Source organism: Panthera uncia (assembly GCF_023721935.1).
Source record: "Panthera uncia isolate 11264 chromosome C1 unlocalized genomic scaffold, Puncia_PCG_1.0 HiC_scaffold_4, whole genome shotgun sequence".
NCBI classification, from domain to species: domain Eukaryota; kingdom Metazoa; phylum Chordata; class Mammalia; order Carnivora; family Felidae; genus Panthera; species Panthera uncia.
This window is the reverse complement of record NW_026057585.1, coordinates 47695102-47708037: the sequence shown is the minus strand read 5'-3', so window position 1 is coordinate 47708037 and position 12936 is coordinate 47695102. Positions and strand designations below refer to the sequence as shown.

At 36.0% G+C, this 12936-nt stretch overlaps 1 protein-coding gene and 1 non-coding gene across 3 annotated transcripts in view; one reads left to right on the top strand and one right to left on the bottom strand.

Moving 5' to 3' along the window:
• Positions 1–3241, top strand: part of LRRC7 (leucine rich repeat containing 7) — a 454713-nt gene extending 451472 nt beyond the window's left edge. For both annotated transcript variants that reach the window (XM_049617014.1, XM_049617013.1), the window contains one exon: positions 3131–3241. In XM_049617014.1, coding sequence (XP_049472971.1) covers positions 3131–3238 — 108 coding nt within the window. In that variant the 3' untranslated portion in view covers positions 3239–3241. The remainder of the gene's footprint in view (positions 1–3130) is intronic.
• LOC125913839 (small nucleolar RNA SNORA51) lies at positions 157–286 on the bottom strand. Its single transcript, XR_007455130.1, has one exon. It is a non-coding gene; the product is annotated as a small nucleolar RNA SNORA51 (small nucleolar RNA).
• Positions 3242–12936: the final 9695 nt, after the last annotated feature.

Sequence of the window (12936 nt, the reverse complement as noted above, 5' to 3'; positions counted from 1 at the left end):
TTTTTTTTTTTTTTTTTTTTTTTTTTTTTTTTTTTTGAAGAGCCAGCCACAATCCCTCCCTGCCCAGTTGCTATGTCTCAAAGCTACAGCCTTAGCTCTCTCCATTTCTATTCTTTGCCTGGAGAATAGGGAACAAGTCAGATTCAAAACCTCAATCTATGTCCCCCCATTCCCAACACAGACCAGGCAAAGCACTGGGCTGGGGTGTATATGGGTGGATTTACTCTGCCTCCTCTTTCTGTACAGTCAGTATAAGAACACAGCCTGTGGTAAGCACCAGGAGGCTCAAAATTGACATTATTTTGAGACTAGTAGTTGCTAAAACCAGGAACGGTGAAGTCTAATGGTGGACAATATACCATTGATGGCCTCCAAATTCCGAAACATTCGTTTTCCCTGAAACACCAAGATATTTAAATTTCAAACAATGCTCTGAAAATTCTTGGTGGGTTTGAGTTCATTCCAATTCCAGGTTCTGAGTCTTCTCATAGAGGAAATCTGAGCACTCACAAAGTTATTAACAATATTTAACATTCAAGGACTCCATGGTTAAAGTTAAATTTAGAGGCACCTGGCTGGCTCATTCCGTAGAACACGTGATTCTTGATCTGAGGGTTGTGAGTTCCAACCCCATATTGGACATGGAGCTTACTGAAGATAAGTAAATAAATAAATAAAGTTAAATTTAATTCACAATTAAGGTATGCCTTTTGGTCAAACTGAAGCATTAAGGTAGTTAGATTATTCCTCAAAAATAAACATACCTTTCACCCAAGTTTGCTATTTTCCTCATGTCAGATACAGATTGAGAATAAAAAGAATGTACCATATGCTGTGCTCTCTCTATTCCACATCACCGTCTAACCAGAAATAACATCACACAGAACCCAGTTGTCTGCTTTTAACTATAACTTAAAGCAAGAAATCTGGGCTGTGTAACAAACCCAAAGTTCTACCCAATTACTGTTTCCTGCCACTGCAACAGCCAATGCCAACCTTGATAGGCATTTCAATTAACTAAATGTTGTTATACATGTTAAAGGAGATATAGATAGATGATAGGTACAGATTTATTTATATTTATATATATATATATATATATATATAGAGAGAGAGAGAGAGAGAGATGAAAAGAGTAAGGAAAGAGAGAATGAGGGAAGGAAGGAGGGAGGGAGGGAGAGAGGGGGAGATTCTTTAATTCAAAATAAATTTAAACTTCTAGTTATATGGGTTTTCATGAATTTACATTTTTTGTGTCCTAGTATTTTCCTTATTTGTTAGATGTACTTTGGTTTAAAAAATGCAATATTTTAGGACTTTCTTCTTTATCACATCATTGGCCAACCAATTTTAACAAACTAGTGATAGCATATATTGTGTCCCACGATTTTCATCTATGATATAAAGACTATCCAGTAATGCTAGAAAGCTGCTGTTTTCAATCTTATTTATTTTTTTAAGTGTTATTTATTTATTTTGAGAGGGAGAGAGAGAAGATGAGCAGGGGAGAAGCAGAGAGAGAGAGGAGAAAGAGAATCCCAAGCAGGCTCCCTGCTGTCAGCGCAGAGCCAACATGGGGCTCCATTTCAGAACAGTGAGATAGATCATAACCTGAGCTGAAATCAAAAGTGGGAGGCTTACCCAACTGAGCCATCCAGGTACCCCCTCTTATAAATTTTAAAAAGTCAAAAGCAGTGAAATATCTTGAGTGGTTATGTGAAATATTAATCATATTTTAAGAAAGCATTTAAAAAATAAAACAAAAAAGGAAATGGATTCCCAAAATTAACTTCAGCAAATTGAAAATTGAAAAACTCAACCAATTAACTGGCTCTATTGTCCATATTTTGCCAAGTAGTCAATTTGGCTGACTCTTCCAAATCAGTGGCGTCCCAGCCTATAAGGAAAACAGTTACATAATTGTTACCTATTAAGTTTCCAAGATTTATTCCTACCAAATTCCAGTAAGATTGGGTTTTATTTTGTCCGTCATGACAGTGAAGGTTTATGGGATCCACTTTTGTATATATTAATAATAAAAATCATTCCAATCAAGAGAATCTGTAATTTAATGTAGAGAAGAAAAATTAAAAAAAGAAAAAAGAACCATGAGCAGTCACTGCAGAAAATTTTTGAAATGTTAAATAATAGTCAGTTGGAATCCCAAAATTGAAACCTTAGGCTAATTATGTTTACAGTGGACTTGGGGGGGCGGCCTGGGTGGCTCAGTAAGTTAAGCATCTGACTCTTGATTTCGACTTAGGTCATGATCTCAGCGTTCAGAGGATAGAGCCCCTCATTGGGCTACACACTGACAGTGTGGAGCCCCTGCTTGGGATTCTGTCTCTCCCTCTCTCTGCCCCTCCCCCACTCTTGCACACTCCTTCAAAATAAATAAATAAACTTTCAAAAATGGATTTTGAATGCATAGATTGATGATTCTTAACTAGAAGATGGCAAGCATCTTCACTGTTACTAATGTCAATGCTTTACCTCTGAGGGATCGATCTCTTAGGTGTATTAGATGGCATCCTTGAGAACCACTGGTATAAATAATGAATATACTTGCATTTAGCAATGGGAGAAATAAAAATGATCTCTTTCGTATAAAAATATATAAACTAAGAACTTTTCAGTAAGGCAAAATAAGATTTAATAATACTATAAGTGCACAATCGTGTGTCATGAGTGAAATATTCGACCTTGCTGATGGATTTATTCTATCAGAAATTAAATGGCAAGAAGGCAATGGTCCTGTGGGCACTTCCAAAACATCTCAACTAAGTTCCTGCAAAAAACAAGCAAATCAAAAGAACAACCACAGAACAAGTACCATATTTCAAACACATCTAGCTCTTATTCACCAGTGTATCTCCATGATTAGCACAGTGGCCAGGACAGTCCTAGATAGGACATACTGGATGCTTTATAAATGTATTTGTTGAATTAATAAATTGAGTCAATCTGGATGAAATTAATTCGTTGTTTCCATAGTTACAATTCTGTGAATTTTAAAAACTGATAACTTGTGGTTGCTCAATACTCCCTTGACTCTTATGATGAGAAACAATGGTGAAGTGACATACAAGTATCTTGCATTGATTGCCCTGTTTTATTTGTGTGTTTACAGGCAAATGGACATAGTTTTGTACATATGGAACATGAAAAAGCTGTATTACTACTGAAGAGTTTCCAGAACACAGTAGACCTAGTTATTCAACGTGAGCTTACTGTCTAAATATTTTTTATAAATAGTGAAGATACGTCTAGCCAGACCTAATGTTCAAAAAAAAAAATTTATACATAGAAACAAATTTTGCCAATTGCTGGACCAATGGCAAACATTAGTGCCAAATGTATAATACTATATGTTAGCACTGATCATCCTTAAAAATGTTAACTATATAAATATGATGTTCATGTGGTTATGTATTAGTTTTAATTGTCAGCCTCTGGCTGTGCATTGGTGCAGTTCTGTTTTTGTTTTTGGTTTGTTTTTTTAATCAAATAAGTTTCTTCTCGAAGTGGATTTCATATAATTTCAGAGCACGGAAGCACATACAAGCTCTTTACGAATTCTGCTCTCCATCAGAAACACTGCCTCAAAGTTGTATATGCCTTTATATAGAAAATACAAATATAAAGAATTGTAATTCCCATAAAATATTTCTAGCACAGGTATATGTTGGCATATATACAAAAAGAATATAGAGAAAAATAATATTTTCATAAACTAAACATCTCGGATTGAGAAAGAAACTATATCTTAAAATAAGACTTTACTATATTGAATCTTTTTCAATAAAAATTACATGATAATGCCTTATGAAAGTAACTGTACATATGGTATAAAGTGTTTATATTTGGTTCCATATTCATTTGCTAAATTCTCATAACACAGAGTGAAATATTTCATAAATTAGCCATTTATCTCTGGGACCTGAATAAAAATAGGACAAACTAATTTGTTCAATGCCTTTAGCTAATTACAATACACACAGAGTTAAGATACAGACTAAAGGTCATTATAGATAAATCTTTTTCACCACAAATTTAAGCAGTGAATGATGGGTGGCAGGAAAGATATTGCTTTCTTTCTTTCAAATTTATGTTGATTATAAAATGTAGCCCCTGTGATTTCTTTACTTGTAAATGTGGAATTTATTTGTGTGTTGCTTTATCTAATTTGCTACTTTTAAATCATTTTAAATGAGTTTTGGAGATTGATAAAATTTATCATTAAGAAAGACTGTTGTTAGAAAGTTATGGTGGATGATTAAAAAACTTTAGTATTTAAATATGAAACTGCAAATATAATTTCTCAGAGCTGTGGTCTACCTGTAATATTAATTTCAGTGCCTGTTTTTGTGGGCAAAAATAGAGAAAATACTTTTTTTCCAAAAAAGTTTCAAAGTATATAAAATCCTGAGTCTGTCTTACTGGAGAGAAAGACAAGCATAGTTAATATAGAATTAGTTATTTTTTACATTAGAATTGTTTTCCTCTATAAATGATCAAAATTCATTTTATAATCCTTTAAAAATATTTCTTTTATATATTAGTCATTAATTTGATTAAAATGTTCATTTGAAATTCCAGAATAATTTCCCAGAGTTGGTTGTATGCATGTTCCCCCTCATAGTTCCACATTATATATATATTATATATATATAATGAATTTAGTTTATATGCTAGCGTTTCAAGTACTCTATAAGGATTTTCACAATAGTATCACATATTGATGTCACCAAAGCTCTGAGAGTAATATTTGTAAGTTAACTGTTTTATGGGGACATTGAAAATACTGTATTTTTGTAGGGTCTATTAAAATGAGTGTCACTTATTAGAAGTACAGTGGTATTTTTTGGCAATAGAATTTGTCACTTGAAGGCAAATGATACTTCACTTTATAGATGATGCACTAATTTTGATGTTGCTTTATGTCAGGGTGACATTATACCATGATTTTATAGGGTTTGACATTTAGCAAATGATTAAATGATTGGCCTATTTAATATGTTTCCCAGAAGTAACTTTTAAATGCATTTTAATATATTGACAGTTTCTGATGAGAAATGTCTTTCAGAGCCTAATTTTCTTTGTCAAACACTCACACCAAACCATGGTACCACTGTTTCCAGCTCCTAGTATAGAGTGATCGTCATGAATCAAGATAGATGCCCCCCACCCCGCCACTGGCCTCACAAGATCATGTAAAGGAAAAACAAACTCATGGGTATAGTTTGGTGGCAATGAAGCATCTCAAGTCATCCCATCAGTTTTGTTTAATCTTTAACAGGAGAGGTGAGAGAAGAGCCAGATAGAGGACTTCCCAAGTCTCTTCTTATGTCAGGTTTCCACATCAAACCCAGGGTTTCAGGAGATGCTTCTGAGGCACAAAGCTGAGAGGATCGTAGTAAACACCTCTGCCACTCCTGATGTGACAACGTTGTCCCGGGCCAATGCTTTAATCCTTCCTCTTCCATAGGAAGTGAGAAAAAGTGAAAAGGGATCCCTGACCAAATGGAAAAGAAATGTGATGTGCCAAAGCACCTCATTGTCACTTGTACTGCCATGCTGCATACTGAGAAAAGGCAGGTAATAATGAAAAGAAGCATTTTTTTTTTAGATTGAATAAAATCACTAACTACTTAAGGGGGTTAAAAAATCTAATTTATTCCATATGTGACCAAAACCAATAATACATTAATTTGAGTATTGACTTTTTTTGGAATAACTGCTTTTGCTGCCTGAATTTGGAATCTGGTTTGTATTAACTGCCCCTCACCAACCCCACTCCTCCCCCAAAAAGTTAAAGGTGTGCCTTTAAAAAAAGAAGATTGACAACAAAGGAGTGGAATTCATGATGACTCCAATAGACTCACCTCTTGGTCTTTGATTTTTATTGAGATCTTTTTCCTGAGGCAGCTGTCTATATCTGGTGGATCAGTAAGACACAATGAAGGGGAATGAGAAGGATCAGAGGTGCAAAGAACAAGCACTGAAAAATACTGGTAGAATTCTTACAGATTTGCAAGCCAAATAGACATTAGTGGACAACTTTTAAAAACCAACTTACATGGCTTATAATACATTGTCACAAAATCTCCCTTATGATAATTTCCACCTTCAGACATAAGTCATCTAGGCATATTAATTTCAAAATATGAGTGGATTTTTGGCAAAGAATACTCAAAATCAGTATAACATGCTAATATTTACATCGTGCTGATTTATCACTCAGTGAAACCTGCAAAATACATGCGTCCCCGTTAATTAGAACTGTTAATTATATAAACATCTAACAATCCCAGTCACTTCCGGGTCTTCCATTGGGTTACCACTTTCAATATGAAAAAGGCAGTTTTAAAGAGAGGATGACAAATCAACATTAATTTGTTTTTAATCCTAAAGATGGCTGCACACATATTACTAATAAAATTGCTTGCTTAAAAAGTAGTACTGAAATATATTTCACCAGGTGAACTGAAGAGAAAGTGTACTCAGATGAAAGAAAATGAAGAAATTAGATTTATACATTCAAATATTAAGTGAAAAGTATTTGAATTTGCCAAAATGACTAGATGAAGGAAGCCAGAAAAAAACATTTTACTATAAATCATAAAAATCTATTTAATATCTTCACCAAAATTTAAATATTTAGAAAACATAGTGTGTTTCCTAACTTGTCTTTTCATTGGCTGTTAATGCCGTCCTCAGTCAATTTCTGCCCCTCATTGGCACACAGATCAAGAATGTCTACTCTGATGGAGACACTGTTATCAAGAGGCAACAATACAACATAACCAGATAAACCACCATGTCGGCATGTTGGTACAAGACTATTACTCTAAGCCTTTGGTGAATTCAACCAGACAATATGTTTGACTGACTCCTGATATACTGACCAAATAGCAGGTTTATTAAAACACTAGGTCAGTAAAAAGTTATGCAAATAATGAAATTCAATAAGTTAGGAAGATGGGTCCTTTACGTAGTATCAAGAAGAGCAGGGTTGAGTTTCCAGTAAAATTCCTCTCACAGCAATGCTAAATCTTTGTGAGGCTCAATAAAATGTTCAAACACTGGGTTGGTGATGTGCCCTCTCTTATGGTTGTAGTTATCTGGTCATCTGGTTATTGGGGGGAAATCTTCAGATGTGAGATCACCTGCATGAACCTTTTTTCCCAAGCAATACAACTGCTTTCCACTAAGAAAAGCATCTTGCCTTGGCCCAGAATGTTTCCCCATCACTCAGTAAGACCATCACCCAAGTATACATTATAGAAAGATAATAGAACATGGGCTGTGGAAAAAAGGATGTGCATAGAAAGCGTGTGGGTTAATATTATAGGAGATCCTGGGTGTCAGCTCTCCAATGCAGCCTTTCAGCTTCATTTGATCTAAACATTTCAGAGAATGTATTTTCTGAAACATCCCACTCTACAAAAGTCAAAGCAGATGCAGTCAAGTTTTCTAGTTATATTTGGAAACTTTCGGGGTCATTTCTGTTTCTAGTATGTAAAACTGACCTCTCTTCATTGCTGCTATTGCTGCTATAGATTCATCCCTCTAACTCCCCATGATGTTCCAAAGGCAGTGGCCGGCTGCTTCCATCCTGTTGACACAAGACTAAGAGGGCCCCTTAAAGTTCTAATTGTTTGGAGACACTTGAGTATCTACTGATGGTTCCAGCTTCCAGCTTGGGAAGAACTTTCTTGGGTGATCAAGGAACCTGGATTAGTAGCATTAACCAAGGTGCAAAGGTGGAACACTTCTGTCTCTGACAACAAACTGTGTGTTCAAGAGCAAGGGTGACAATGCCTTAATAGAACCGTGTTTCCACTTCTGTTTTTTAAGTGTTGAATTTTACCATATTGAGGACTCTTTCTAAGCCTGCCAGCTGATTGCTAGTGGGACAGGTTCCAATCTTCCTCACCTTTGACACTCTCTGCAAGAGAATGGTTTGGAAACATTCTCTTGTGAGGATATAGATTGCAAGCCTTCTATTTTGGAGAAGCCAGAGATTTCTGATGTTTGATTAAAAGGAATAAATGAAAATCTAGGAATATTGACTCCCCTGGACTTTTAACAATGTGATTGTCATAATCTTCCCAAAGAGCAGTTCCAGGGGAAGTAAAGAGAGAAAACTGAAAGGGAAGGGAAATAATACGCTGGTTCCAGCTTTAGAAGCATTACTTCATCTGCTAGTTTCCCTTGTTGGATTTTGTTGTAGGACAGTAAGCTCACACTTGGTAACAACTCACTGAGCACTAAGCAAGATAAGAAATGGAACTGGATGTAAGACAGGCACAGATAAGGATATCTCTGAAGCTGTACCAGTATCTCCCCAAATTATGCTACAAAACACTTTTTTTTTTTTTTTGCCTAATATTATTAATTGCAGTACCTAAAGAGTGGAAGATTGTGAAATCCTGACAGTGTTTATGTAAAACGCACTGAAATCCTGTGACTCTTAATAGTCTGGTATCAGAACCAATGTAGGCCTGACCCAAAGAAAAAGCCATGGGTCAAATTTTTACAAATATTATTTTCAAACCTACCATAATTTTCAATGAGTGTGGGAACGAGTGTTGAGTAAAAGTTAAATAAATGATCCAATCTTTCTCTAGTTTGAAAGGTATATATATATATATATATATACTTAAACTATCACTGTTGCACAATTGTATTATTTGTGCTAGTTTTTTTTTCCCCCCATCTTTAACATGTGTAAGCAGTGTATAGTCAGGTATCTCTATACCTGGATTAAAATATCTTACACAGACTTATTTTCATCAGGAAAATCCATATTTCCTCCACAGGAAAACAATTACTATAGCTGAATCTCAGAAGTTTAAGGTATGTCATTCAAAATTCAAAATATGGGCATTTTATTGGTGAATATAATGAAAACATTAAGTGCAATGTTTACAACTATTTGTGGAGCATCAACTATAGACCAGGCTCTGCAAGGGATACAACATGGTCTCCTCTGCACAGAGTCTCACAACCAAGTGGGAAGATGAGAGAGCTTCCAGAAAAAAAGACAGTACAAGGCAATGTGGTGAGTCCCTTTGTCCCTGCCCTCAACCTGTGTATAGCAAAAGGAAGTAGCATCTTTATCTAGTCAAATCTCTCTTGGGTTTGAGCATGGTTGTTCCATTTGGAGCTACACATAGGTCTCCCTACAGGGTCTTATGGCCTTTGGGAGGCCATTATCAATGTTTGCCAAGATTTAGGGCAAGATTTGATAGGCTAGAAGTGACAAGAGAAGAGACCTTACTGGACAAGATAAGTAGCAACCAGAGTCCCTTGAATCCGTGGAAGAGAATTTTGCCAGTTTGTTCGTTCTAAAGAAGAGAGAGAACATAGTGAAAGATGGTGCTCCTCAACAGCACTGTGTCTATAGGCCCCTGACATGTTCGGGGAAGGAGATGGAAGCCAGTACTTTAAAAGACAAGGACTGTTGGATTGAAGAGTTTCTTCTGTGTTGTGTCCCCATAGGGTTGCTCCTATGACCACTGCCTCTTACCGACTATTGGGGAGCATGGGAGTCCTGATTATCCAATGTTAGAATGATACACTCAGAAATGCAATGAAGTGAATATTCATTCAGCAGCTGCATTTCCTGTTTGTTTACTTCACTTCCTTCAGTGGGGTGAGGGACATTTTCGCTGAAGGCTGTTCATTCCGCCCCATGACTTTGCGTGAGGTTAGATCATACATATTTACATATCATAGAATCTATTTATTCTTCCAAGGAAATCTGATTCCTCTGAATCTAAGAATTGTTGGTTTTTTCTTCACCTTAACTATACATAACCAGTGATGTAGACACCTAGAAATCCTTACCTTTCCCTGAGTATTCCCTGTGATTTTCAACCTCTGCCTTTACCCACACTGGTCCCTCCACTGTGATGTCTTCCTCTTCCCATTCCCTTTCTAAATTATCAAAATTATATCCAGCTCAAGCATCACCACCATCATAAAACTTTACCTGATCTTAACTGGAAGAAATTTCTCTTCCCTATGATAATAAGGTCTTATTAATTTTTTTGCATATTTTATAGTACTTAGCACATTCTGTTCTATCTACAGCACTTATCACATAGCTATTTGGTATTTGTTCGTTCTCTCCCATCAACTCCTTGAAAGGATCAGACAATACTTAAAAGAGGCATTCTAGACAGAAGAGCTTCCAGACAGCACATCTGGTTGTGCTTACCATGGATCGTTCGTGCCTGTCATAGACTCAGAAGCATAGTAGGTGCTCAATAAATGTTTATACAATAATTAAATGGATGACAGGATTTTTAAATTTAGTGGGAAGTTTATGTCCAGTTTACACAATCTTAACTCTCAGTTCATTCACCATTCTTAGTCTTTTGTTTCTAGTGTTTTTTTTTTTTAATTCCCCCTTTTAATCTAATCTTCCTCCCCTCCAATCCTCCAGATCCTCTCCTAAGACCTTTTAAGCTCCTCTTCCACGTGTTAGCAATTGTGTTTAATTTCCCTTATTTGTGTTCTAAGGACCTTAACATTGTCCAAAAAGTTTAAGAAATGGCTTTTGTTCATTGAATTGGAATATATAACATCTATCCTTTTGATTTATTTGGGTTTTTTTTTTTCTCATCTTGGAAGAAGTCATGCATATAGATTCCAGAAATATTTCAGAGAAATGAGTGCATGAGGTTGAACTTACAGAGCCATGGTTTTGGCCTTACAGACATCTTAGAGATAATCAAGTCCTGTTTCCTCATTTTATCAGAGGCCCAAAGTCCTAGAGAGGTGATGTGACTGTGAACTGAGAAGACAGATGGCTGGATCTGGTTTTAGACCCCCTTTTAAGGCTCTTCTCCCTGTACATTACGACTTGGTAGATTACTTTGCTCAAGCTACTTTTAAAATTTGGAGGCATGGGGAATGGTAAAGAGTTGGGTTGGGAATGGGATTAGGGAAAGGTACTTGGGAAGAAGGAGTCCCCCACCCTATTTTAGCTCTAAAATTTAACTTCTGCCTCATGCTGTCCGTTCTAGAATAAGGAAGAGCCTGTCCAGAGGCCTTTGACCATAGTTCACTCTGACAATGTTTACACATTGCATTTTGGCCTCATTTCATGGACGGATTCCACCACCTGTATCCCTAAAGTGAAAATGTCATATACTCCAGCCAAAATTATCAAAAAAAGCCACAAAAGTTATAGCATTAACATGATGAACTATTTAGATAGATCACAGACAATCTGCATTACTTGATAAAATCACGTGCCCCATGCCAAACTTTTATAGAGGTCAGAATCTGGTCTGTTGATATCAGAGTAGAGAGAAAATTATTTATACTGCCATTAGCATCAGCTTCATTAGATACTTCCCTCATCTAAGGGTTTGAGGGGAAGCAGAATGTAGCTCCTAAAAAGAAAAACAGCATCTAAGAGAGGAAAGCCCTAGGTTGGTAAGCTCCTAACCACATTTCCTTCATTACCTCATAGGATCTTGATTTCCTTCTAAGTAAAGCATTTCTTTCTTAGCTTTCTCTCAGAATTATTTCCCATCTTTTTCTATTTGAGTTTCAACACAAACTGACTACAGAATTGAGTGAAATCTTCCCAAAGTTAAATCCATTTCTCATCTACTATTTTGCTTATACAGATAATATTAATTACTCCATCTGCCTGTCTTTTAATCTCTTTGTGTGAGGGGAACTTGCTACCTCCTCATTATATGAGGAGAACTTGCTAGCTGGCTGATGATGGCTTCTTTTCAGGATTTTTTAAATTCTAGAAACCATAAATATACATTGAAGGAAACAATCATCATCATTTCCTTTAAGAGTATGGTGCCTCAAACTCACCAGAGACCTATGCTTTGCTCTTGTAGCCCAGTGTTTCTATATTTATAGAGGAAAAGAATGCCAATGTCTGTTTGAACCAATTGAAGTGAAAAATGAAAAGTAAATTATTAGTTGATAGAGTAACATTTTAGAGTAGTAAGAATATTTCAAAATAGTAACAGTAATTGAACTATTTTAAGTAAGAGTATTTTAGAATAATAAGAGTGAAAGCAGGCGTGAGAGCTGGTTGGAGAGAAATTAGTACATTAGGGAAATAAGAATGAGAAAAAAAGGGCAAGAAGGGAGGTAACAGAGTGATAGAGAAGAACAGAGAGAAACTGGATGACAGAAATCACATTCAGATTTAGACACACGCTCCAGTCTGTTGGTGACAATGCCCCTCCTTCAGACAGTTCCAGAATTCCCTTCCCCCCCTCCCCTCTCTCCTGGCTGGTAGAGTGATCTTTCAGCTCTCCTTGGTTTCTGGCCTCCCTCCCACTCTTCTAGAAGTAGAAAGAATTCAAAATGAAAAACTGAGGCATGTATTAGAATTATATTTCATTTAATTGCTATTTGTTTCTAGAAACTACTTTCATAATGTAGTGGATAATTTTTTGGACAAGCAACTTCTCAGTATAAAGAAAATCACCAAAAGTTATCTCCTTAAAAAAAAATAACAGGGAAATTTTCTGAAATAAAACCTAATATCAAACAATATATCCATAAGCAAATTCTGAGGGAAAACAAGGGAAATTATTGTCCTATCAGAAGATAGAAAAGGACCTTGAGAAGATCTGGTTAATCTGTCTACCTTCTGGGAAGAATTAATGCTTTTTTAAATTCCTCCAGAGAATAGGCTACCACTTTCCTCAGTAACACACCCTGCAAAGGAAACAAAACATATGTTTCATCCCAATAAGACCCTCCGTTTAAATTGCTGGATTCAAATCTGATATATACTATCCTCATCTGTAGTTGCACAGATCCACATACATTTTAGGAACATGTCTGCAGTTAGGAAGAGCTGCCACTAGATGGAGCCCTTATATCTATATTCTGTATCCAAATCCTGGCAATTCTCTAGTTTGGATTACCACTCTCAAC